Source organism: Telmatherina bonti (assembly GCF_933228915.1).
Source record: "Telmatherina bonti genome assembly, chromosome: 21".
Taxonomy (NCBI): domain Eukaryota; kingdom Metazoa; phylum Chordata; class Actinopteri; order Atheriniformes; family Telmatherinidae; genus Telmatherina; species Telmatherina bonti.
In genome coordinates this window covers 13,386,619-13,414,614 of record NC_136630.1, presented here as the reverse complement: position 1 = coordinate 13,414,614, position 27,996 = coordinate 13,386,619, and the positions used below count along the sequence as shown (strand labels likewise).

The 27,996-nt window shown below is 37.3% G+C and overlaps 1 protein-coding gene across 2 annotated transcripts; it reads left to right on the top strand.

Moving 5' to 3' along the window:
• The first annotated feature begins 9 nt into the window (after window positions 1–9).
• On the top strand, window positions 10–24,094 carry polr3a (polymerase (RNA) III (DNA directed) polypeptide A). Of its 2 annotated transcripts, XM_079260275.1 has the most exons (32): window positions 10–132; window positions 535–670; window positions 1,501–1,638; window positions 2,068–2,239; window positions 2,337–2,491; window positions 2,614–2,853; window positions 3,141–3,303; window positions 3,665–3,801; window positions 3,903–4,006; window positions 4,093–4,234; window positions 4,411–4,551; window positions 4,675–4,744; window positions 6,281–6,408; window positions 6,526–6,664; window positions 7,327–7,491; window positions 8,299–8,471; window positions 9,072–9,183; window positions 10,892–11,010; window positions 11,413–11,550; window positions 12,007–12,177; window positions 14,085–14,198; window positions 16,320–16,355; window positions 16,719–16,805; window positions 16,888–16,970; window positions 19,193–19,363; window positions 19,782–19,875; window positions 20,030–20,122; window positions 21,452–21,616; window positions 21,990–22,154; window positions 23,081–23,212; window positions 23,322–23,454; window positions 23,538–24,094. In XM_079260275.1, the coding sequence occupies exons 1-32, from the start codon at window positions 89–91 to the stop codon at window positions 23,684–23,686; spliced, it is 4,209 nt and encodes a 1,402-aa protein (XP_079116401.1). In that variant the 5' UTR covers window positions 10–88; the 3' UTR covers window positions 23,687–24,094. The 2 variants fall into 2 exon arrangements, with proteins under 2 accessions (XP_079116401.1, XP_079116402.1); XM_079260276.1 differs by lacking the exon at window positions 16,320–16,355.
• Window positions 24,095–27,996: the final 3,902 nt, after the last annotated feature.

Here is a 27,996-nt window from a genome sequence, read left to right as displayed (position 1 = left end):
TACAATATGGAGTAGTCAAAGCCCTAAGAGAATGAAATAATTGCTAAATTTTTTTTATGTAGGTCTTTGTGTAGCGCAAGCTATTAACATGGTGAAAGAACAATTCAGGGAGACGGATGTGGCCAAGAAAATGTGAGTTTACCAGAGACAGTATCCTGGCTAACGTGTTAGCACACCTGTTAGCCATATTCAGTTGCAATGTGACTGATGTTGAGAGATTGTTTTGTTGTTCCGAAACAGTGTAAAATGTTGTGTCAGGTGATGACCTTGCTGGTAGCATTTTGTAGTCATGATAGTTGACGTTTGCTAGCAATGTCTAATTTATAGAGAACTAAAGGTGCCTGGTGGGACAAAATTGCTTGCTCTTTAGTGAGAATCCCTGTTTGGTTACAACTACTGCCTTTATTACTATCATTCAGCTAATTGTGAATAAACATGCTTCTGTAGGAATATTCTAGGCCTTAACAGATGTGAGATGACAACAAACTCAGTTGGTATTAATCTTCTTGTTTTGCTGCTTGTGCTCTTTTTTAGAAGTCACATCTGCTTTGGCATTAAATCTGCCGAGCAGATGCGACAGCAGGCCCACATCCAGGTGGTCAGTAAGAATCTGTACAGCCAAGACACCAAACACAGTCCTCTGCCCTATGGGGTGTTGGACCACCGTATGGTAAGGCATGGACATCAAGCCTCGTTGCTTTTCTGTTGTACAAACGATTACAGAAAGCTTGACATCTGTGTTTAACATGCTGTTATGTAGTTTCTTTCAGCTTATGTTGTATTAAGCACATGCTTTAAGACCAGTTTTGTCTGCACAAAGTCTCAAACCAGTAACAAAAATCTACAATAGTATACAAATGTTATTTTTTTAGCAATAAAAATGAAAGGCAACTCCAAAAAGTGGAGACTGTGTCAGTTGTTTTAGCTGTTTGCCAAACATTTTTCTCCAAAAAAAAAAGCTTAAAGTAGGGATAATGTCAGAAGCGAAGAAAATGTAGGAAACAAAAACCTCAAATGAAAATAAGCAAAGCTACTGAAGACATTACGCAGGAATGTCTCTAATGATCCCTGTAGAAATGCACTCATTCACTCAACTTTATGAAATTATGAATGAACATGTCTAACGTAACTGCAGATGGGAAAATGTAACAGAAAGTTATGATTTTCATTTAAAAATATTAATGTTAGCCAGCCTAGCTTATGGTAACTGGCTTGTTGCTGGGTCAGGTGTCCACAAAGTCTTTGACATATTTAATTTTGGTAGATTATGTCCAATTTTACTTGACCTTGTGTTTAATTTGCTCGCGTTCTCCATTAATACTGGTTTTACTGTCTCTTGAATCTCATAGCCTGTAAGTAAAACAGCTGCAGGTAAATCTCTATATGCGTAACACTTTAGCTATGTTGTGATGTTAATGACCTATATGCACATATAAAACTGGGGGGAAAAAAATCTGAAAAGTGTTCAGACTTATCCCTCTGATTTCATGTTTCCTGCAGGGTACCAGTGAGAAAGACAGACCGTGTCTGACATGTGGGAAGAATCTGGCAGATTGTTTAGGGCATTATGGCTATCTGGATCTGGAGCTGCCATGTTTTCATGTCGGCTATTTCAAAGCCATCATAGGAATCTTGCAGGCAAGTAAACAATCTTACGTGTTTGTAGCTTGTATGTAATATGCTAAGAAAGATAGATTTTTTTACACACTACCCTAGAAAGAGATCATTTGATCAATGCAGACATTGACATTTGGCCTCAGAAATACTTAAAAAAAAATACTCTGCAAGAAGCAGTATTATTTTGTTGTCCTTTAGAGGTCACTAGAGCATCAAAATTAGAAAATGGGGCTGTCAAGAATCATAATTAATTGCCTGTAGGAGGTTGAATTCAGTTTCATTACACTTATAAAATAGTACAACAAAAATTCTGTTGTTTATCCTGCTTTTATATGCAAATATAATTTGGTGTACTTGTTTTTAATGCAAGATTATTGATGCTGCAATGTTTCCTCTGGCATTGTAATGATTTTATCTCTTCACTAATGTGGAATTTTGCCATCTATCCAGATGATTTGCAAAACATGTTCAAACATAATGCTGAACAAAGAGGAGAAACTGCAGTTCATGGATCACTTGAAACGGCCAAACCTGGCTTATCTCCAGAAACGAGGACTGAAGAAGAAAATCTCAGAAAAATGCCGCAAAAGGACAGTTTGTCTAAACTGTTCTGCTTTCAATGGTGAAAAGAGACATGCATTTCACAGATACCCTTTTCAAAAAACATCTTTTGACTTATTAATTTGAAAGCTAAGTCGTGTGTTTCTCTTATTTATCAGGACCTGTGAAAAAGTGTGGCCTGCTTAAAATTATCCATGAGAAGTACAAAACAACCAAGAAGGTGGTGGATCCTTTTGTATCAAATTTCATGCAATCCTTTGATGTAGCGATCGAACACAACAAGCTGGTGGAACCTCTGCTGTCCAAAGCACAGGTGAGCTTTTAAAATAGTTGTAAAGTGGCTTAAAAAGTCCAGTTGTATGGCTCAATCTTAGTGACTTGAAGAGAAAGTGTGTGTTTGAAGTATAAAGATTAAAATTACTGGTCATTTTCTAGGAAAACCTGAACCCACTGGTGGTCCTGAACCTGTTTAAAAGGATTCCTCAAGAAGACATCCCTCTGCTCCTGATGAACCCAGAGGCAGGGAAACCCGCAGATCTCATCATCACCCGTCTTCTTGTGCCACCTCTGTGCATCCGACCCTCTGTAGTCAGTGACCTGAAGTCAGGCACCAACGAGGACGACCTCACAATGAAACTGACAGAAATCATTTTTCTCAACGATGTCATCAAAAAGGTTGGGAATGATTATTGTGAAGGAAAAGTTATCTTTAATGCTGGGATCAAATCACATTTGCTTCTGAATACATTAATCTTTTGCATGCAATAGAAGTGCTTTTTTTTAAAGATAAAAATCTCTGTTACAAACCATTATAGTTACTTGAGCTGCTTGGCAAAGTTAAACAGACCAAATAGGGTTTTTCTGACTAACAATCAGCAGCCAAATGAGAAAATCTCCTAATGCAGTTCATCAGATGTATTTTTCCTGAGGGCAACCCTCTTAATCAGTCTGTCTTCATTTAGCATCGCATGACAGGGGCGAAAACCCAGATGATCATGGAGGACTGGGACTTTCTCCAGCTGCAGTGTGCACTTTACATCAACAGTGAACTTTCTGGGATTCCCCTCAACATGGCACCAAAGAAATGGACACGAGGCTTTGTGCAAAGACTCAAGGGAAAGCAAGGTAGGTCTTAGAAACATCTGGTATCGCTGATTTAGCAGTATTTGATTTATTTTTGCTTATTTTCTCTTCACATCCTGGTTGCTTAGGGACAGAGTATAAGTAATAATAGTAACATTAGTTTGAAATTCACTTTTAAACTTGTGATACGGGAGAAAAATAACTTTTTTTTTTCTATTTGTCAGAAGATGTTTAAAGATGCGTCTGTGCTATGTGAAATATTCACTAATATTGTGCTGAAATAAAATAAAATCTTTTGTAACGTTTATTCTGCAGTAGTCATGGATCAGTTTTACACACTATGAGTAGAAAATCGGGGTCTTACAAAGAAGAGTTTGAAGCTGACTCTGTTTTGAAACTTCAGGTCGGTTCAGAGGAAACCTGTCAGGAAAACGAGTGGACTTCTCTGGCAGGACTGTTATTTCCCCAGACCCAAACCTGAGGATCGATGAGGTGGCTGTCCCCGTGCACGTCGCCAAAATCCTAACGTACCCAGAAAGGGTAAGGCCTTCTTCAGAACTCCAGCAACTGCTCCAAACAACTTAGACCCACGACAGAAGTTACATTATTTCATTCTGGTCATTTTTTTTTTTTTCTTCAAGGTGAACAAAGCCAATCTGGCGCTAATGAGAAAACTTGTCCGTAACGGCCCAGATGTTCACCCTGGAGCCAACTTTATCCAGAGCCGTCACACACAAGTGAAAAGGTGGGTTTGGCTGTTTCCCAATCAAAATGACAAACATGCTAATCAGATTTGCTTTAAATCCAAAATGAACCTTTTCTCCTGATCAGATTCTTAAAATATGGGAACCGTGAAAAGATCGCTCAGGAGCTGAGATTTGGGGATATGGTGGAACGTCATCTCATAGATGGAGACATTGTCCTGTTCAATCGACAGCCATCTTTACACAAACTCAGCATCATGGCCCACATTGTGAGTTAAGATTTTTGCTAAAAATGAAATGATGTTGGGAAATAATTACCCAAACTATCCAGTTTGAGTAATTGCTCATCCTGCCCTCATCAGTGGTGGCTGATTGGAGCAAAATGGATATCTATAGTGACTGTTTGTGCTGTAATAAACTGTAATCTAACTTCTCAATCTCACAGGCCAAAGTCAAACCGCACAGAACATTTCGTTTCAACGAGTGTGTGTGTACTCCGTACAATGCCGACTTTGACGGTGATGAAATGAATCTGCATCTACCTCAGACTGAAGAAGCAAAGGCTGAAGCCTTGGTGCTGATGGGGGTTTGTATCGTCACAATATGTTCTCCATACAACATGTTAACACCATCCAGCAATGAAAAATCGGCTCTGAAAACTTTTAATTGTTAGAATATTGCAATTTGACTCCGTTGTCTTGCCTTACAGACCAAAGCTAATCTTGTCACTCCAAGAAATGGTGAACCTCTGATTGCTGCTATTCAGGACTTTCTGACAGGTCAGTGCAGTCATTTGTAGGAGCCAATCATTGATCACAGTGCTGAAGTTTTGGTCTGATATGATTCCTCTGGCTCTCCACAGGATTTATTTTATCACTGGCAAAAGTGAAAAAAACTGTTTGGGTCTCTTGAGGTCTAATGGCATATCTCTAGGTTAAAATGTGAATTAATGTAATGTTCAGAGTGTTTTGTCTTGAGCCACCCATCTTTTACGTGTTGTTAAGAAAATACAAGTTTGGTTGGAATAACTTACTTACATATGCAGGCATAAAGGAAAGTGCAATAAAAGTTTATAAACTGTACAATTCAAACAAGTTTTCAATTCAGTTTTTATTTTGAACACCTTTCTTCAACACGACCTGAGCCCCTTAAGACAAGCTTTATTGGAATTTCTTCAAGGACTAATTTTCCATGTTTCCGAAAGGACTTTTCAAAGCTCTTTTTGGGACATTGACAAGCTCTTGTTTCTCTCTGTCAAGGTGATCCCACACTGCTTCAGTCATGTTGTGGTCATAACTCTAGAGGATCCATTGCCACAAGTTTTCAGTTTATTTCTTGTCTTTTGGCATGTCAGCGTTGTTTCTCCCCATTCCCCTTCCCTTAGAATGGCTTTTTGACCCTTCTATGGACACCATTTGTAAGGAGGCTTCAATGGATCACCTGAAGGGCTGGTTTAGGGGTGGCCAACCCAGATCCTTGAGAGCGGCAGTCCTGCATGTGTTGGGAGTTTCCCTGCTGCAACACACTGGACACATGTCAGACTTGATTAGAAGACTTGTGCAGGGTTTGATGTCAAACTCTGCACAAGTCTGCTAATTACCCATTCATCTAGGTCTGTATTGCAGCATGGAAACTACTAACATGTGCAGGACTGCCGCTCTTAAGGACAGGAATTGGCTACACTTTGCTGGATTATTCTCCCATTTCTGAAGGCAGGGAACTCCAACTCTGGTGTTAGATGTTTTCCCTCCAACATGGGCGTCTAAAGTTGGTCGAAGGCTGCTGTTCTGAAGGTTTTTTATGTATCCCTGTTCCAACACACCTGGCTTATATTAAATAGATCCCACAGCCTTTGAAGTTCTGCACAATGATTTGTTTGAGTCAGGTATGTTGGGTCGGGGATACATGGAAACCCTGTGGGATTCCTGCCCTCCAGGACCGGAGCTGGAAACCTCTGCCCTACACCAACACATCTCACTCAAATGACAAGTTCTGCACAAGGTCATCGATTTGAGTCAAACATGTTGCAGCAGGGAAGCTTCTAAAACTGGCAGTCCAGTAGCTGAGGAAAACTGGAGTTAGAGTCTTGTCTTAAGGATATCTGTTGTCTTCTGTTTGTTTGTTTATTTACTTTACTAATGATCACTTGGAAAGAAAATTAGTCTGTCTCCTTGGAAACAAATATAAGTAACGCTCAAGACATTTGCACAGTACTGTATCTCCATTTCATGCCTGTTGGGGGAGCACTTCAGCAATATTTGATGAGCACTTATATTTCACCTTGAGTGACTTCACATTTTATTTCATCCTCTTAGGTGCTTACCTGTTGACGCTGAAAGACACCTTCTTTGACAGATCAAAAGCTTGCCAGATAGTGGCATCAATCCTCGTAGGCAAAGATGAAAAAGTCAAGATCTCTCTTCCTCGCCCTGCTATAATGAAGGTATTCAGCTTAAGTCAAGTCTCGACAACTTAATTGATCCCAAAACGGCAGTTTAATAACTTGTCACATAACTGTATGTTTTGATTTGGCGTTAATATTATGTTGTGTATCCATCAGCCAATTGCTCTGTGGACAGGGAAACAGATCTTTAGTGTAATTCTGAAACCAAGTGATGAATGTCCAGTCAAGGCAAACCTGCGGACCAAGGGTAAACAGTACTGCGGCAAAGGAGAGGATCTATGTCACAATGACTCATGTGAGTTTCTTTATAATCATGTAAATAACAATAAATGGTCATATCAAGTTATGATCAGGTATGTTTGTTGTTAAATCGGTTTATTTCTATATTTCAGTTCATACATTATTAACATTAGTTAAGTCTGTTTTTTGATTGTTTTTCAAAACGACAAAAGCAGATTAACGAAGACTAAAGAGCTGTTTCATCCACTGGGTCCGTTTCCATGACATTTTTAGTGTTTCCACAGGAAAACACAGTATCTGACGTGAATCTTCCCATTTTTTGGGACTCTTCTGGGTGTTTACGTTACTGATCTGACCCTGTAGGGTGGGCCATGACATACAGTAATCAATTGATGGGTTTAAAAAGTCACCACTTTGTACCTAATGACAAAAAAATTTTGTGAAAAATTGCACATTAAGAAGAAAGAATATACAAACTACTAGATGTTTGTGTTTCCATCCATTTCTTTCAGTGACACGTTCTTTGTTAAAATTCAAGGAAACCTTTGATGTCATGCTATTATGTAGCGGATGCACCTGTCGCTATCGGCTGCTAAATGTCTCTCAGCCTTCACGGCAAAAACAGCATCAGGTGTATCTCTCAGGGAGACCACCGTACTCTTTAACTGACCTTTTTTGGTGTCTATTTTTCTCCCTATTCCCATGTCACATTCCCAGTTGTGGTGATTCACAACAGTGAGCTGATGTGCGGCAGCATGGATAAGGGCACTTTGGGATCTGGCTCAAAGAACAACATTTTCTACATCTTGCTGAGAGACTGGGGACAGCTGGAGGCTGCCAATGCCATGTCCCGCCTGGCAAGACTTGCTCCAGTGTACCTCTGTAGGTGGCTTGCACAACTTACTCAGTGTATCCTCAGTGGTGCTCTGATTGCAGCGCGGTGCACATCAGGAGATTTTAAAGGGATCTATGAACTTGTTCATTTAAAAAAGAAAACCTTAGAAATTTGTAATAATGTCATCCCTCGTCTTGTTTCACAGGAGAAAGCTGTGTTGCTGTATTTTGCAGCATATAAACAGCTTTCTCAAGACGTGGTGAGGATTTTAGGCTGAAGGGTTACAAAAATACCAGCAATAGATGGTGTGTGATGGTTTAAAAAAAACAATCCCCATTGCACACAAGCAGACATTCATGTTCAGACAGAATGTAGACTTGGTGATCAAATTGACACATGGCACATTTTTATATTTTTATGTGGAGGTGTTGATGTTTTATTCATTTTTTATGTAAGATTTTAGAAAGAAATTAGTAACTTGTTGATATTTTTTCAATTAATTTAGTTCAGTTTAGCTCTCCAGACTGTGCAGGTCATGTCCCTTTTATGGTAACTACAATTTAGATTTAAAGAAAGCCCTTTAAAAAAATAGATTTCTGTAACCTGGGCTGTTGCATAAAAAGGCAGATTAGCACAGAAAAGGCTAAAGTATGTTTTTGTGCATTTTGATGTGATTACAAATTGCAAAGTTCATTAAAAACAGCAAAGTAAAGGAAGGACATTTGAAATCCTTTTCTTCCAAAAGAATGACTCCAAAGAATACATTTTTAAGTAGTTTTAATTAAGTAAACTGCTCAAACTGATCATCTATAACAATATTAATTGTGTTTGTTTGGTAAACGTCTAACTTTCAGCCAACAGAGGTTTTTCTATTGGGATTGGGGATGTGACGCCCGGCCAGAGTCTGCTGAAGGCCAAACAGGACCTTTTGGATGACGGCTACAAGAAGTGTGACGAGTATATTGAAGCTTTGCAGACTGGCAAGTTACAGCAGCAGCCAGGCTGCACAGCAGAGGAGACTTTGGAGGTATGCATTTACCATCGTAAATCCTCACCTTCCATTTAAAATCCACACTAATGATGACTCATCAGAAATGCGATAGACTCTCACTGAAAACAAACGTGCTCATACGCTCCTTTTAAAAAATACCCTGCAACAGAAGCACTGGCGGGTAACATTGAAAATGAACTTGACGCTTTTAACAGCTGTGGCACTGCAAAACTGCCTGATACTTTATAAAGGCAAGGCAGTAACTAAAGTTAATGAATAAACTTCAGCAGCTTTTTTGTTTAATTTTTAATTGTATTTCTAAACACAAAACAAAAAAACCCATCAGTTATGTCATTTTCCATCATTACCATTGACGCCAACGGTGCTCTCCTTCTCCTGTAGGAGAAATGGTTGCCGTGGCTCATCATACCATTCAGTTGTTCATATCTTGACTTTTATATCTTGTGCATTTTCACACTCACTACTTCTCTGTGTTTCAGAATATATGTAGATATTCCACAGAAGACGATGTGATATAAAATGTTGTTCAAGGACTTTAGTTGCGTAGACACAAAGAAAAACAGTCTACATGCTTATGTAATCCTTCAAGGTTGTTTTCTGTCTGCTTTTTGTTAGGCTCTAATCTTGAGAGAGCTTTCTGTAATCAGAGATCGAGCTGGCAGTGCCTGTCTCAGGGAGCTTGACAAGAGCAACAGCCCCCTTATTATGGCTCTTTGTGGCTCAAAAGGTGAGATTCCTGGAAAGAAAGCAAAGCTAATATGTCCCTTTTCAATTTCTTTCTTCTTTTTTTTTTGGTGCCAAGCAGTGCATTAAACTGGAAAAACAGAAGCTGCAAAGATAATTATTCTTCGATTGTCAAGTGTTCTCCAGAAGTATTGTAATGTAGTGTTGTCAGAGTAACTAAGACAATAAGGTTGTAGTTGAGCATTGTTTCCTTACTTGGAGTGTGCTCTGTGCAAATGTTGGATACAGAGAGAAGATTACATACACTTTAGGATGAATTAAAGTCCCATACTTGGACTAAAGCTTGTTTAAAATAAGTCATTTGGGATACATTTTTGGTTTAGCACAAAAGTACATGAAATTTTGTATTTATGAACTCCTATTAGTTGACTAAGCTCTGTTGGTTTTCCTTAACTAGGCTATTTATTAGGAATTGGCTCAAATTAATGTGTCTGTAAAGTGCAGTGAGAGGACATTGTGTGTGCTGTACAAATAAAGCTGAATTGATTTGATTCGAATGAACAACAGCAGAAAGTGTAGTCTGTGTTCGAAGAATAAAAGCACAACAAGAAGTAATTCTCATTTTCAGCCCAAAACACTTTTTGGAAACCTCAACATATTTTATTGATCCATATTTATTCTTTGACTAAGATTCTGTGATGTCACCACATTAATTTCCACTAGTTAATGGCAACAAAGTTGCACCTGGAATATGGCAGTGCCCAGGGTTGGAAAAAAAAAAAAATACAATGTATCTATAAAATAACCTAGTCAACTTGCCCATCTCTCTGGAACAGGATAAACTTGGACTTCTTAGATCACATGTTCTATTATAATGGTTTTAAATAGAGTATTCATAAGCCTATTATGATTTTGATTTGCCTCAAAATCCCTTTTCTAACAGTGTCAAGTGTAACCAGTGATTACAGTCAATCGTAATAAACACAGGAACACACACTTTGTCAGTGCAGACCAAAAGTGGCCTGATAGGTCATACTTGCATTTAAAACTATATTATTCTACTTCTAATATTTGTTTGAGAAATCAGCTCTTTTCCTTCATAAGGTTGCTCCTCTGTATAACTGTTAAGCATCATTTTTATTAGTTCTTTCCAGTTTTACTCTTGACTTGCCTTAATTTCATGTTGCTAAATGTTGAAGATTTGAGTTCAGGACGATTTAATATTTTCCTCTAAACTCATTTATTCTTTAAAATAAAGACACACTGCTGTCCTTACTTGGTTTTAATGATATATGGTACATTTTAACAGTCTTATCTGCTTGATACAAATAAGACAAGACATGCATGTTGGGTTAAATGCTAATGTTAATGGTTAACTTATCACACCTTAGTCGCTTTGAATTAAAGCATCCGCCAAATGACTGTAGAATAGAATAGTGCTGATTCTCGGTCATCTGATCCACACTAGCATTTTTTTTTTTTTTAAATTACAACTGTAGTATGTGCTAACATAGTTGATAAGAAAATATCCCTCAGCATCAGTTAGGGTTTAACAATGCAGCAACATCATAATCCCTGCAGTAGCAGTACTTTTCCAATAGTAGGCTCACGCCGGTGTGCTTAGATTTTTTTATTTAATCTCTTTTGACCAGGCTGTGATAAATAAGACTTATCATCATTATTGAGATTATTATTTCAAACTAAATAAAATTAATATATTGTATTTCCATCTATCCCTTCGGTGCATTCAGGGTCGTTCATTAACATCTCCCAGATGATTGCCTGTGTGGGCCAGCAGGCTATAAGTGGCTCTCGAGTCCCGAATGGTTTCGAGAACCGCTCCTTGCCTCATTTTGAAAAACACTCAAAAGTAAGATCTAATTTCTTCATTTTAATTACTTATAAAAGAAAATCTCATACTTTATCTTTTTGGCTGAGATTTTACAAATACACCCCCCCTTGCTCATTTTTCTGTATTTGTTTATTTGAGGTATGTTTGTTGCTAAGATGTGTAATAACCCATCATCACTCTTCACAAAAGGGCTTGAAAATGGATCTGATTACACACTGAAAGCCTCAGAGCTTTCAGTGAGTTTGGCTCTGTTTATTTCTCTGTTTCTTTCTTATTATAACAAAAAATTATATTGAAAAAAAACAAAAAAACAAAACTGCAGGGTGGATATGATTGAAAATGGCTAACAGTTACCATCCTGTGCACACATCTAGAATACATAGAAGCTTGTTTAATGACTCGATAATAATTTCCCATTAGCTGCCTGCTGCCAAAGGCTTTGTGGCCGACAGCTTCTATTCAGGTCTGACACCCACTGAGTTTTTCTTCCACACGATGGCTGGTCGAGAGGGCCTGGTGGACACTGCGGTGAAAACTGCTGAGACTGGATACATGCAGGTAACGCCCACAGACTCCTCCCACAGTTCACTCATGCTGCCGTGCAGAAATCAGATAACCCATTAGAAGCATGTTATTCTCTGCAATGTCCTAATGTTTTGTTGTTTTTTTTTCTCACTAATTTATGGCACAAACCTTTAAACCACACATCATCTGCTGCTTTTTCTTCTTGCTTTGGCTCTAATATGCATCTAAAATTAGTTGTTCAAATCAAAATATAATCAGATGCAGTTATTTAATCAATCAGCTGATCATATAAACATTTTAATGTAAAGATATGGCAGCGTTAAGACCAGGACAGTCTTATAGGAGATAAGCAGAGATCCCTCTACTGAACTATGTTAATATGAACTGAAAGGATAACTGGTCAGTACGTTGTCTTTTTTGGTGCATTTACTGCACACATCACTGATTTTTCATTTCCTTTTTCATTTTTTCTTATCAATTTCTGAACAGAGACGTCTGGTGAAGTCCTTGGAGGATTTGTGCTCGCAGTATGACCTAACAGTGCGCAGCTCCACAGGCGACATCATCCAGTTTATTTATGGCGGTGATGGTTTGGATCCTGCTGCAATGGAAGGAAAGGATGAACCGCTGGAGTTTAAGAGAGTCTTGGACAATATTCGGGTGAGTCGAGTGAGGATTGGACAGCTTGCAGGGCTTTGCGGTGTGACATTTTCTTTCTGGTGATATTTTTTTTTTTTGTGAAGAGATGAACTCCTGCCTTGCTCTTACTTTTATTAAATATTAAACAAAAAAAATTCCATTACTTCTTTACTGTAGTCACCGTGCACTTTCTTACATTTTTTCCCCTCAGATCTTATATCTGCTTTTTGTGATAATTAAGATTTTAGTCAGTTGATGTCATCTCACTAGTTTTTATCGGATTAATTTAGTGTCATGAAGAGGCCATCTTGCTCCAAGTCAGGACAAATAAATCCAAAAAGAAAATTTTTTACGGTGACATGATGTTTTTTAATTTGGAATTGATTATTCTGAATGAAATAATTCTGAATGAATGTTTTCTCCGTCAAGTTTAAGTCGTGGAAATAGTCATTTAGAATTTAAAAAAAAAATAAATTTATTTATTGAGGACATACAATAGTAACAAACGTCGAGTTTCAAGTTATCCTCAATACATTTTTCTTTCTTTTTTCCCGTCATAATGATAGGCCTATATTACAGATTGAATCGCTCAACAGACATAAAATAAAGGCCATTGTAGCCGATTGCTTCAATACCGGATGAACAAAAAAGAAAAGAAAAAAAAATAGGTTTTTTAAAAAAAAAAAAATAAAATTAAGATAACCTAGAACAAAATAATAATAGTAATAACAATAAGTAATAAATATAATTAGAACAAAACAGCAACAGCAAAAAAGGTAGGGCAAGGTAAGTGGGTGGGGGATTAATCAGAAGGCAGTCATTTAGAATTGACGTTTACATGGACAACATATTTATTCACCTTTACTTAATTCCGCTTTAGAAATGAGGGTTGGAAACCGTTTGGATTGCACAGGGGGTGGATGTGATGTAATTATGTATATATGAATAAACAGACTCGACTTCCTGCTTCGTTTCTTTTTGGTTATACCATGGAAGGCCAAATAATAAGTACCATTTTAATTTTGATTATAATTTTGAAGCAGCAGCTCAACACGAGCAAACTACTTTACTTTTTTCAGAGGAGGAGAAGGGAGGCAACATATCATGCTAAATATGTGCGTAATCGCAGCAGGACAAGGTAACAAGCATGTGCAGAACGACTGCATTTAACTTCGGGCTAAATAAATGTGTACTTGATTGAGGAATTAATTCAGATTTACCAGCTGCTTCAGAATTTAGTTTACTTTGGAATTGTCATTTTTATTTAGAATTAGGTGTTTACATGGTCATTTTCATTCCTTTTAAAGTGGATTTCATTTTTATTCAGAATTATATAACAATTAGAGCTCTCATGTAAACGTGGCAATTGTTAGATTGAAAGGTTAACAGGAGTTAAATGGAAAAATAGAGGAAGTAGGGTCAGATTATGCAAGTCCACAATGATTGGCTTAATGTGCAAGCACGTCGATTCTTCCATTATAAAATAAAGAATTAAAAATACAGGCAGCACTTCTTAACAGTAGTTCCTATAACCACACATAGTGCAAAATGAGGCGAAAGTGAAATCCAGGGTTTATCAAGTCTTCAGTGCAAAAAGAAGTTCTCGCTTTTATTCCTGCAAAATTCACGAATGAATTTAAAAGTAATTTACTGAATACTATTCCTATATGAATAAAAGTGCAGTAACTTTTGGTTTGCAAATACTACAAAGCTGATCTCTAACAGCAGTATTCCCTTTACATAGTAGTGACGTGATATGATCACATGTATGACAAGAAGGACAAACATGTCAGGATTTATTTGTTAGAAGGAAACTAGAGAGAAGTCTAAACTTCAGAGTGGTGTGAACCTGCCTACTTCTGCTGTTCTTGTGAAGTTTATATATAATACATGACAAAGTGCCTCTGATTGTCTTTTTTTCTGCCCAGGCGGTCTACACGTGTCCAGATGAGCCCGCACTCAGTTCAAATGAGTTGGTCCTCACAGCGGATGTCATCATGAAAAGAGCCGACTTCCTGTGCTGTAGGGACAGCTTCTTGGAGGTAAAAACTTTATAGTCATGGAAATATTTCAACACCTGTGCTGTGTTTATCATTTCATATCTAAGTTACAGGTTTACAGAGAATGCTGACTTAATGTGCGGAGTTTTAGCTACATCTTGAACTGGGAAAATGTCTTTTTTCAGGACTTAAAGTAAGGTGATTCACTTGACCAACTGGATAAAAAAAACTTCTGTTTTGTTTTCACAGTTTGTGCATTGCAAACTGCTGTCCATTTAACGTTTGTTTCCATATGCACTTCAGAACTTCGCTGGCTTCCTCTGTGTTTTCACATAATAAAACCAGAAAAATCAGTCAAACTGAAAATGCAGAAAATCAAACACAACCCACTCTGTTCTTGAGAACTAACCGTTTTTAGTTGTCTTGCAGATTTATAATGCAGAGCTTGCAAAACTCATTAGGGAGGCCAGGTTTTGTTGGCCTTGTCTAAGGTTTGTCGTTAAGGTCATTGGTAAGGCAATGTCAAAATGACTGCAGTGTACAGGAGTGTAACCACCAACTAAATGAACTGCAGAAAATTCTCATGAAAGACCAAATCATTTTAACTTGTATCCACCTCTGTCTGCGAGAGCTTTGAAGCTTTTGTTACCAGCTGACTCAAAGACTGAGATGACTGCTTTTGCTGATTAAAGGCCCCAAACTGTGGAGCAGTTTTCCCACTGACTTCTGTCAGGTTTTCCTTTTTTGAATAGAAGCCCTCATATATGTCTGAAAATTGAGTTATAGTTTACCTGTTATGATTCCTTCTTATTGTTTAAGGTGATTAAACTGGAGTATTTACTGTGCTGGACCAGTTCGTAGTCTTTTAGCAGTTTTTAGATAAAAAGAGGAAGATGTAATTGACTTTGGCTACACAGGCAGTATTTATTAGGACTAGAAATTTATGGGTTGCATTTTTTACCCTATTCTATTTATTTTTTTTCTGCATTCTTAAAAAATATTTTCTTGATACTCAAATAAACAAATTTTCTGCCAGGCATTGTTGCAGCAGAAAGCTCGGAGCATTATGGCTCATCTCTCGGGACTGCAGAGAGGAATCTGGCTGGGTGTGTGCGTCGGGGTGCGCAGTCAGAACATATTCACATGTGTGGTGCGTGCATTTAGGAGGTGTTTGGACGCACGCCCGGCCAAATCGGCTTTCCATATTCAGAAACCGCAGAAGATGTCTTTAGCAGCCAATGAGTTAATGCAGAATTATAGTAAAAACCCTGTTACACTCGCCCAAACTGTGGCATTACATCCTCTCATCCAATTCTCATTGAAGTGTAGTTTACCACAGAGCCGGGCAACTCCGGTCCTCAAGAGCGGCAGTCCTGCAAATGTTAGGATTTTCCTTACTGACACACATCAGACTTAATTAGCAGACTAGTGCAGAGTTCGACATCAAACTCTGCTGATTACCTATTGATTTGAGTCAAGTGTGTTGCAGCAGGGAAACACTCCCAACACTTGCAGGACTGTAGCTGTCAAAGACCAGAGTTGTCTACCTCTGGTTTAACATTTGGATTAAAACTGTAGGAAATGATTAGAAACCTTGTCCATAGTCTTAAAATGTTGGACATAAATCAGTGTTTCTCAGTTCCGGTCCTCACGCCCCCCTGCCCTGCATGTTTCCTAGGCAGGCCTACTGTAACACACCTGGATGAAATAAAAGGCTTGTTAACAGGCTGGAAAGAACTTGATGAGGAAGTTCAACAATCTGCTTTGGAGGAGGATCATGTCTAAAACAGGCAGGGGGGGGCTGAGAAACACTGATAAATAGTTCTGCAACAGTCCAGTCAGTTTAAATGGGCTTTGGTCTACATGAGAAATATCTAGTTATTAGACGTGAAAATGATCAGACTTCTAGTGGTGACCCAATGCCATGTAATAATGGCATTAAAAATTAAAATTAAAGCAGTGTCCTGTGACCTGCTGTTTACACTGTGTGCCATTAGCTTTGTACTGAAGGCTATCTGGCAAGTGTAACACAAGGCATTTCTTTCTTTTGGACAAATAGCTGTTGGATGCACTGTAGTAATAAGAGGACTGCATGACAAACAGATGTCATGCAACAGAACCCTGTCATGTGTAATACATGTAAACTTTCCTCTTCCAATGAAGGAATTAACTGAAACTGGCTCAGAGAAATACCTGGAGGTACAGTGGCCGAGCATGCTGGATTGTTGTTTTACTGAATCCAGAATGGTGTGTCAGCAAACTGAAACCGATAATGCACTAAAATAGAGATGAATGAATAATGAAGCAAAATGAAATTAATCTTAATAACTTTGTTTTAGCATCGTATGTTGCTGGTTATTGTAACTGGCATGTCATCATCACTGGTTGAAATACAGCTAATTTTTTTTTTTTTTTGGTGGAGATTGTTCTTTTTTTGTGCTCTTCTCACACTGTTTACTGAAATGTCTAAACAGTTGCATGAGCGTGTGTCATCTGTAGTATGCTGTCACATTGTCCTCAAAGATCTGTGTTTGAGTTTAACTTGTCCATCCTTAATTGTAGGAGATAAAGAAGTTCATTAAGAGTATGTCAGAAAGGATCAAGAAAACCAGAGACAAGTATGGCATCAATGACAACGGCACCAGTGAGGTAGGCACCATGCGACATGAAGTGGTGGGCCAGTTCTTCTCATCTCATCCTGATCTGCTCGTTTTGCTGTTTTGTGTTGCAGCCAAAGGTTCTCTATCAGCTGGACCGCATCACCCCCACTCAGCTGGAGAAGTTTCTGGAAACCTGTAGAGACAAGTACATGAGGTAAACATTTTGTTGTATAAGATGCGATCTTCATCTCATTTAGTCAGGAATATTTTCCAAGCCTGATATTTTTGATAGATCACATCAAGCCAGCTTACAGGATATATATATTTTTTATGACAGTAACATAATTTATGTCCTCGTAAAGCTCAACAGCTTTCATGTTAAATCACATTTTAACTATGAAAGTTGGGTTTCTATTATATTAATATTTTGGCAAGTTTTTTTTTTTTTTTTTTTTTTACTTTTCAAAAAAAGACTACCCCCTTCTCCTCTTTCACGTTACATCAGCCTCTTCACCCTTGATGTAAATACACAAGATGGATACATGCTCGTGTTGGGTTACATTTCCATCAACTTGGTATAGTTTTACAATTTTCACACTATTGAAGGAACTACTTCCAGACCCCCTCTGCCCCTCTATTTGTTAAGCAGACTAGGACACCTTTTAAAAATCGCAATATAGATGCTCTTATGTAATTTGGCTCCAGAAATGTTGCGGTCAGATACTGAGTTGCAATCTAAATGGCAAAAAAGATATACAGTACAGCATCAACAATATGTAAATATTAGGGCTGTGACGATACGCTTTTGTCCCGATTCGATTCCGATTTTTTGGGTGCCGATTCGATTTATATTGCGATTCTCACAATTCTTTGATATAGCTGATTTTTGTAGATTAAAAACAAAATAAATGTATAAAACTTATTTATTTGCTCGTCATTTTTCTTGATTTCTATTAGAAAAAAGCAACACAGTAGCCAGATCATCATTCTGCTACTATAATGCCTAAGAAGACAAGTAAAAAGATCAATAAAAACAATAAAAATGACAAAAATTTCATAATGGATTATTTTTATTTGTTTGAAAAAAAAAAAAAAAAGATTTTTTTTTTTTTAAACAAAAAATCGATTTTAAAATTGTGAAGCAAAAGAAAATCCCAATTTTCAATTTTTCGATTCGATTTTCCCACCCCTAGTAAATATGTTAATGAGACGTTCACATATGTATCCAGTTTAAGCAATAATAGTAAAGCCTGTTACATACTCCACGAGAAGCGAGAACTTTTTTCTTGTTCTCGAGGCTCCAAGAAGAAAATGATGTCATCTTGTTCTCGCGGACGTGTTTGAGGACAGTTCTTGACACACCAGGCTGGCAGAACTTTTTTCTTGCGGGGCTGCGAGAAGTATTGTGTGAATGGTCGGACATTGGAGGTGGGCGTTGTTAACACAGAGAAAGCATGAAGCGGAATTGCTGCTTCCGTGTGTTTGCAGTTGCCGGCAAAACGGATTGTTTTGATAAAACAGCTGATCGAGGTGGTAAGAAAGTACGAACATTTTTACATGTGGCAATAAAACACTCGGACCCAGCCGCGTGCACAACCCGCCCTGCCGCGGACGAAGCTGCTCGTTAAATATGAAACTAGAAACTCGGAGAGCGGAAACCTCCGCCAAGCACAATGTTTAAGAATCCTTTTAAAACATTCCTGGATCCAAACGGTGATCCGGATCACCACCAGAATTTAATCAGTTCTTCATTTTTACATTTGCAACAACTCTTGAAATATTTATAAAATCCCTCCGTAACCTTTTCAAGTTATCTTAAGCAAAAAGACGCCGGGGAAAACAACCTCCTCGGCGGAGGTAACAACCGGGTTCATTGCACATAAAGCAGACATCGCCCCCCGCAGTGATCCCTCCCCGCTGCAGACGAGCTTCTCGTGTAGTATGTATGGACCTGCCGAACAAGACGTTTTTTCTTGTTCTTGCAGCCTCGAGAAGCAAGAACTCAGTTCTTGCTTCTCGTGGAGTATGTAACAGGCTTAACTCAGACATATCCCTGGTGTTTGTTTATTCTGTTGAAAAGAAAAAATGATAGTTTTACTAAATTCGTGGGATTGTGTTCAGTAGTTAGTAAAATATCAGAGAACCTTTAAAACTGCAAACATCAATAAGACAAAGCTTAGTTGTGATTGGAGGAGATTTTAAACTGTTATCACGTTGAGATATTTGACTTTTCAACAGTAAATTTAATTCTGAAAATCAGGATAAATTAGCGTTAAATTGTTTTTTCTACACTTCCAACACAACCTTAGTTTTCATCTAGCGAGAGGCAGGGCTTACATGTTCAGTACCACAACGTGTTGAAATGTCGATATCAGTGGGATTTGAACTCACTTTTAAATTCAAAGCTGGTTTCTTTCAATGTTTTTGCTTGTAAAGAGCCCAGATGGAGCCGGGCTCGGCGGTCGGGGCCCTGTGTGCTCAGAGCATCGGAGAGCCTGGTACTCAGATGACACTGAAAACCTTTCACTTTGCTGGAGTGGCCTCGATGAACATCACTCTGGGGGTGCCGCGCATCAAAGAGATCATCAATGCTTCTAAGAATATCAGGTAGGTAATTACAGACCATTTCTACATGTGCCTTCTATTGTTTCAGCAGAGGAAAGAGAAGGAGCCAATTTTCCTTTTTTTAATGCATCTGCTGTATGGTCATGATGTTTCATGACCATACAGCAGCATTAAGGTGAATGCCGGTGCAGCCGGACGGAGTGAGAACTCCATGTCGACCAAATCCATACGAATGGAAGCCATTCTTGTCTGGCGCTTGCTGCCAGACATCGCCGCAGAGTTTAGCAGCTCTGAAAGCTCTGCGCTACTGTCTTTGAAGCTGAATCCTGATCACTTCCTGGGATTCTTGACTTACAAAGTGAATTTTAAGCATTTGGTGGAAAGAGCTCTGCTCTGCCTCAGAAACTGTCTCTGTGCTTCACAGTAATAAACACTGATCTGACCTCTGCTCACTTCTTAGCACCCCTATAATCACAGCCCATTTGGATATTGAAGATGATGCTGACTTTGCCAGACTGGTGAAGGGGAGAATTGAGAAAACTCTTCTTGGAGAGGTATTTCAATTTGTAATTTTTTTCCCCCTCCTTTTATCAGTTAATGAAAGTTTTTATATTAGACGAAGCGACAAACACCAATGATTAAAAAGGACACGCCATGTGAGTCATGAACTCAAAGCATTGCAGAGTTGTATTAATTTTTCTGTTTCAGATCTCAGAATACATCGAAGAAGTGTTCCTTCCAGACGACTGTTTTATCCTGGTAAAGTTGTCTCTGGAAAGAATCAGGCTGCTGCGATTAGAGGTAATCTGTGAATCTCGTCCATCCTTTGACACCTGGAGTCAGTGAGTAATACTTTTAGGTAGTTTACAGTGCCAGTCTTTTTAATCACTTTCTAATATTCCTGTTATTAACCCATAAGAACCCAGTGTGACATATTATACACAGTTTCTGAGACATTTGGCATCACTTTATGGTACAAACTTTGCTTAAAATCCTGTGAAACACAATCAGATTTTTGGAAGCAGAAATTTACACTATAAAGATTTTCACAAATCACATGGTAAATGGTCAATTTTCCTACAATATGTTGATACGTGTTTATTTTTCATTTTGTTAAAGGGACTAATGAATACCTTATATTAAAAAAGGTGGATTTCTAACATTTTTTCATGGATTAATTTTAAACATACTTGCAGCAACTACAAAAGAATCAGTGAGAATCAGTGCATGTCTTCACATAAAAGAACACTTTTTGAAAAATTACTTGTGTTTCTGCCTTTACAGGCTTAGAACTTGCTGTGTTTGTGGAAAGAAGCATCAACACACTTGTTGATGTTTAGGTCCGTCGTCTTTTGTCACGTTCTGTGAGAAAGAGCTGCCTGCGCTGCTTTCACATAGAAATGGACAAAAAGATCCTGCCTTTTGGTTTAGAAACAGCAAACAGAAATGTGCTAAATTGAAAGATTATAAGTTTTCATTGGATTTTATGCAGCGAAAATAAATTCAGCATATATTTATATTTCTGCCATATAGAAAGCAGAGCTGATGACTTCTGCATTTTATGATTTTCCTTATAAAGAATTCAACATTTGTTGCAAGATTTCCCACCCTGAGCAAACACATCACATCCGGTTAGATGATTTCATACACAGTCAGTTCACCTCTGATGAATTGATACCACTAAATGTGATGCTAACACCAGCAGCTGGTTAACATAGCATAGTAAATAAGAGAACAGCTAGTTTCAATTTTTTTTTTTTAAAGGAAGAGAGACTAGATAGGGTCACTTATAAGTTTTTTTATGCCTTAAAAAAACCTTAAAATGACATCTTTTTGTTTCTTACTGATGGAAAAGCTTCCCTTTTCCACAAAGCAAAGTACTTGTAATACCTCTCATTTCAGACTTCTACTGAACTAATTATTTGTGGAAGTTTAGAGTGATATTATCACACTATTGTCGAGTTTGAATGATTATGAGTTGACATTCCCTCATTATTGATGCAGCATTTAATCATTCAGCCCACAATGTAAACACACAGGTTCTCCTGATTGCTCAAACAGCAGCAGATCCGGCAGGGTGCTCTCAGACCGTCTCACCTGAAAGGTTGATCAGAGCCTTTTGTCTTTCAGGTTAATGCAGAGACGGTGCGCTACTCCATCTGCATGTCTAAACTGCGAGTTAAGCCGAAAGACATCGCTGTTCACGGCGAGGCAGTAGTGTGTGTGTCTCCACGAGAGAACAGCAAAAGCTCGATGTACTACGTGCTGCAGTCATTAAAAGAAGAGCTACCAAAGGTAAGAGTGTCTAATGTGACCAAATAAAATTTGGCTTATTTGTAAAAAAATAAATAAATAAATAAAAGAAATGCTTTTTTTGTGTATTTAAATTGCAAACCACGCGACAGATTAGCTGGTAGTCGATACTGCCTGTTGGAAAATTACAACAGAAAATGTCTTGTCAGCTGTATTTCACTCTTCACAAGTTCCTAAGAAAAGTCAGAATTTAGTGAAGGTGCAGGTTTCAAAGTATGCCTTGGCTTTGCCAGTTTGCCCTTCGGTGAGAAACAGTCGGTGTAGCTCCAGTAGGTATGAAAAGAGCTGATTCCTGCCCTGAAATCTGGCACTGGCGGCCTTGAGTAAATTTAACTCTTCTTATCTCATCTGGAAGGTGGTAGTTCAAGGAATACCTGAGGTCGCCCGAGCTGTCATTCACATCGATGAACAGAGCGGCAAGAATAAGTACAAACTCCTGGTGGAGGGTGACAACCTGAGAGCTGTCATGGCCACTCATGGCGTGAATGGCAGTAGGACCACTTCAAACAACACATACGAGGTATGAGACACCGGACACTTGGGATAAACCAAGGTGATGCAGTCTTAGTGTGGTTTATCGTTCATTTTACATCTGCCATGTGACTTTTATCTTCGGCTTAACTCGCAGTTTAGACATGCAGATGGAGTAGCGCACCGTCTCTGCATTAACCTGAAAGACAAAAGGCTGCAGCATACATTTTGAGACTGAACTAAGCACCATTCATGTGATTAACTTGTACATGGCAAGTGTCCTGACATTAGTTTACATGATTAGATGAAGTTCAGTGCGGCTGTGTGTCAGATGGTCTCTCAGAAGTCAAATTTGGGCTGTGCCGTCTGAATACTTTAAACTAATTTATAGATATTTTATTTAGTGTCGTCCAGTCATTCAAGGCAGGATCTCAAAAATGCTGGGATCCTGTGTAACATATCACTTATGTTGTGGAATATTTTGCTTTAGAACTGCAGTCTAACCCTGACCCTGTCAAGCATCTGGATTGGTCAGACTGCAACAAATGTTAACAAATGTCAGGTTTTTTTTTTGTTTATTAGTTTTTATAAGTAAAACAAACAAGGAAACGAACAAGCCTGTTAGCCAAATAACATTTCATATAACATTCCAAATAACATATAATTGCATCTACTTTTTGGGTAACACTCTAAAATGAGCTTGCATTTTTATTCATTCTTGTTGCAGTGTGACATATGAATGGCTGGTTCATGGCATATGTTTTATGTTAGTCTGTTTTCAGAGTTCTACGCTAAATACTGATGGATCTCTGTGAAGTAGACATTTGTAGTGACATTTAAACACACAGGTTATAATTGTTGAGGTTGAAAACTGGTGACTTCATGGATAAATAAAAAGATGCTTTTTAAACTATATTCTGTATTTTAAACTGAACTTTCAAGTATTTGATGTACTTATTATGTGTAATAATGTAGGTGGAGAAGACTTTGGGTATTGAGGCTGCTAGATCCACCATCATTAATGAGATTCAGTACACTATGGTGAACCATGGCATGAGCATTGACCGGCGTCATGTTATGCTTCTCGCAGATCTCATGGCGTATAAGGTACAAGCCGTTAATTGGATACTCTTTATGTACTTACAATATATTTAGCTAAGTGTTTGTTCATTGATGAGGGTTAAATTAGCTAACCTCCTGTTCTCTGTCCACACAGGGGGAGATCCTGGGAATCACCAGGTTTGGGTTAGCTAAAATGAAAGAGAGCGTCCTCATGCTGGCTTCCTTTGAGAAAACAGCCGACCACCTCTTTGACGCTGCCTACTTCGGACAAAAGGACTCTGTCTGCGGTAAACTCCAGACTCATTTTTGTGATGTTAGTAAAACATCCCATTTGTGACATAAAATTGCATTAACATTTCCTGTGTTTCAGGTGTGTCTGAGTGCATTATAATGGGGATTCCCATGAATATTGGAACAGGACTGTTCAAACTTCTACACAAGGCTGACAAGGATCGCACTCCTGTCACGAGGCCACTTCTGTTTGACAAAGCAGACTTCCATATACCTCTGATTACATAGCACTTAGAAAAGAGCAGGGATCGAAGGATTTTGTTTCACAGCTGAGTGATTGACATAAAAACATAGAAGGTCTGACAGAGAATATTTTTTTGAAAAGCATGAAACTGGTTTGTTTGCTCAAAAGCAAATGAAGAATTAATATTTCCGTTTGCAAAAAAGCTGCACAAAAACAGACGCTTTAAAGTGTTTGTTGTCCTTTTCTGGCTTTCTAACACTGCTTCCTCTGTTATGATGCTGCATAATCTAATGTTCCTGCACTGTAATGGAACAGAACAGTGAATAACTTATTTTTATTTTAAAACAGATGCCAACCTTCATCATGAAGACACTCGATCTTGTATATTTTGGTTTTGAGTTCAGATTGTAGTGAGAGGTTTTTGGTTCTTTTTGTTCTTGCTGCTTCCTTTTAAAAGCTCATAGCTCAGTTTCTGAAAAGTGTTTTTCATACAGGACTGAGCCCTGCAGAGAGTAACAGAAGTTGAATTTTTAGATCCTGTAAGAGGTCTATTCATGTGATGTAATGTACATAATGTAATAAATAAATCACCTTACTAAAATATGGAAATAGTTTTCCATTTTGTTCTGTATGGAAAGGATCCAGCTTCACAGTAGTTTCCTTGAGCTCATTAATTTACTCTCTGAAAGGACTGTTGATATTGCTTGCATAGCAAGAGATCTGGCTTGATCTGACCAAAGCTTAAATTGTTTTTCATTTTGGTTTATTGCTAAATGCATCCAAATTGGCCGATTCTTTACTTTCTTCCTTCAAAGAAAATAATTGAAGCAAGCAAAACATTAAACCTAAAAGGTGACTGTTTACACCTGTATGTTGACTAAATGTGTGAAACTCCAGCTGCTGATGGTGCAGCTGAAGCACCAAGTCATGGTTATTGACAGCAAATCTCAGGAGAGCAAATTAAAGTATATATATATATATATATATATATATATATATATATATATATATATATATATATATATATATACACACACACACACACACCACATATTTAGAAAATAACAAACTTTTATAAACAAATGAATGCGGCCATATCAATTATTTTATTTATATAACGATAGACTGATGTTCAGACACCTGAACTAAATTAAACTGCAGTAATCTATGAATAAAAGCTAGCATAATTGGGCAATGAATCAAAAATAATACTTAAGGGTTGTTTAAACCCACATTACAAAGAAATTGTTTAGCATATTAAAGCACATTTCTCCTTCAGATCATCTTGTCTTTGTAACATTGAAGGCCATATTTATGCCCAGAAATAAAGCCTCATTTTTCACCTGAAGCGACTTCATAACCAGATATTGTTCATCTTGTCATGATGAATGTCTTTTGCTACTTGTTACATTCATAATTTAATACTGAACAAACACAATTATCTCTTTTATGTTTATTCTTTTACTATTATTATTATTATTATCATTATTGTTGTCATTTAAAGAGATAGAAGACCATTTTAGAAGTTTTATCAAGCAACATGAGATTGGGGGTGTGTCAGTATGTGTGTGTGAATGATGATGTGTCTATTTGTTTTACTTGTTTTAATAAATGTAAAGCACTTTGAGCTGCTTCTTGTATGAAATGTGTGATACAAATAAACTTTGATTTAATCTGATTTGAACAACAGTTAGTGTGACATTTGAAGTGATGCAGTTCAAAGTGCCTGTTTTACACTTCCTGAACTCAGGTTTCACTTGATCAGAACCAACAAAGAGGTGCTTCTGCATCACATTTAAAAAATGTCCAAGTGATCCTGTCCATTGTTTACAACAAATTAAACTGAATGGCAAATCACAGAAAACCAGTTTAAGTTTCAGTGTTTCTCAGGAAATACAAGGAAGTTCAGTAACCATTCATTTAAAAGATATTCCCTTGTGATGTTTTGGAAAGTTCTGTCCTAAAATACTGGTTGAAAATGTCCAGAAGGATTTGTCTTGGGTTGAGATCAAATGACTTTGGAAGCCATTTTATATTGTTCTCTTGTTTTTTAGCCTCTCATTTACATTTCAGTGACCCACTGAACCCTCTTAATGGAGGCTTTTTATATTCATCAAAGTGGAAATGTTTCATTACAGGACAAAGCCGGTCACTCAGAACCCTTTTTATATATTGATCTGCGGTGAAGGGGTTATTGGTAATGTTGTTACTAGGGAGCTAAAGTGCTGGATGGCAGTGAAGAGGCCATCTGTCTAATAACATTTGAGCAGTTATAATGCATCAGCTGGTAAAGACAATAACTTTCAAGGACATCTATGGACACTTAAGAGTACAGCCAAATCTGCAATAGCACAAGGTGGGAGGTTTTTAAGAAAATCAACAACAGAAAGACAGCCTGCAAAAGCAGTGACAATTGGTACATTTTTGCTGCTGTATTTTGAAGACACGGGGGTGGATGATACAAATTTCTTGAGATCTGAAAATGGTAAACTACTTCATGGACATAAACAATGCTTTTCATGTTATCTTTATGCATTGACAGAAGAGTTGCATTAATGCAAAACATGTGTCTGCTTGGAGGAAATAAGGAACTGCTTGATGCTGCAGTTCACAGTGGGAAAAAAATACTGAAACATGCAGAAAATAGGTGTGCTTGTGTCACAATCCATAGTTGTAAACTGTTTGCTGGTAATGCCAAGTGGCGCATATATATATATATATATATATATATATATATATATATATATATATATATATATATATATATATATATGTGTGTGTATATATATATATATATATATATATATATATATATATATATATATATATATGTGTGTGTATATATATATATATATATATATATATATATATATATATATATATATATATGTGTGTGTGTATATATATATATATATATATATATATATATATATATATATGTGTGTGTGTATATATATATATATATATATATATATATATATATATATATATATATATATATATATATATATATATATATATATATATATGTGTGTGTATATATATATATATATATATATATATATATATATATATATGTGTGTGTGTATATATATATATATATGTGTGTGTATATATATATATATATGTGTGTATATATATATATATATATATATATATGTGTGTGTATATATATATATATATATGTGTGTATATATATATATATATATATATGTGTGTATATATATATATATATATGTTTAATTTATTTTACAACGTTCTGTGACCCCCCCCACCCCCTCCACAAGTGAAACATAAATTTTTCTGGATCGTCCTTAAAGGTAGAGTATGTAAGATTTTGAATATTTTCAAAATAAATTAACTAATAAAATAACTACAATCATAATTAGATAGTTTTTTGAACATGTAGGTTCCAGTCTGTCCATATTTTAAATTACAAGTTTAATTAATGACAAAGATCCTTCTTGAATGTTTGCCTACCAGTAAAAAAAAAAAAAAGAGTGGTTTTTGTCATTTGTCATTAATTGAACTTGTAATTAATAACGCATCAAATATGGAAAGACTTGAACCTACATGTTCAAAAAACTATGTAATTATGATTGTAGTTATTTTATTAGTTAATTTATTTTGAAAATATTGAAAATCTTACATACTCCACCTTTAAGATCTGCAATGAAATGATGATAGTCATCAGGATGGTAACTTATTTTTAAATTTTTTTTTTTTTTTTTTTTTAGTGTATTCTGTAAAGTAGAGTGAACAGCAAGATTTCTGTCAGTTTGAGAAAAATCTCTTGCCTCATCATTCCTCGTGTTTCAGCTGCCATGTACTGGAGTTGATGCCGAAATTCCCTCCAATATCATAACCAATCAAATCTGTTGACGACAAGCGATCCAATAGGGTGGTGTGCAGCGCTGTTGCCAAGGCCGCCTCAATGCACGGGCTTAACTAGGCTGAAGCCCAGGGGCCCATGGAGTTTAGGGATCTATCATTCTTGGGATGAAATTACCAAAAAAGTCTCATTGTAATGTAACTTGGAAGTTCTACTGTCAATCAGCATCTTGTGCACATTTGAGACTGCTGATTGATCCAAATGAAGCCGTTACCACCTGCCAAATCCTGCCCACTGTGTGCAAACTCAAAACACGAAGCCCAGATCTTTGACGTGGATGCACAATGGTGCATGTGGTCACACGGGCACAGCTAAAGCCAGATCTGTTATGTTCCCATTCTGCGTGTGCAATCTAGAATTTTCTGTAGAGCTGAGCCACAGTTTGCGGGTGATTTAGTGATTATGTAAATGGATACAATCTGTTTAAATGAAGGTTTACGCATGACGTGGATTGCATCATGG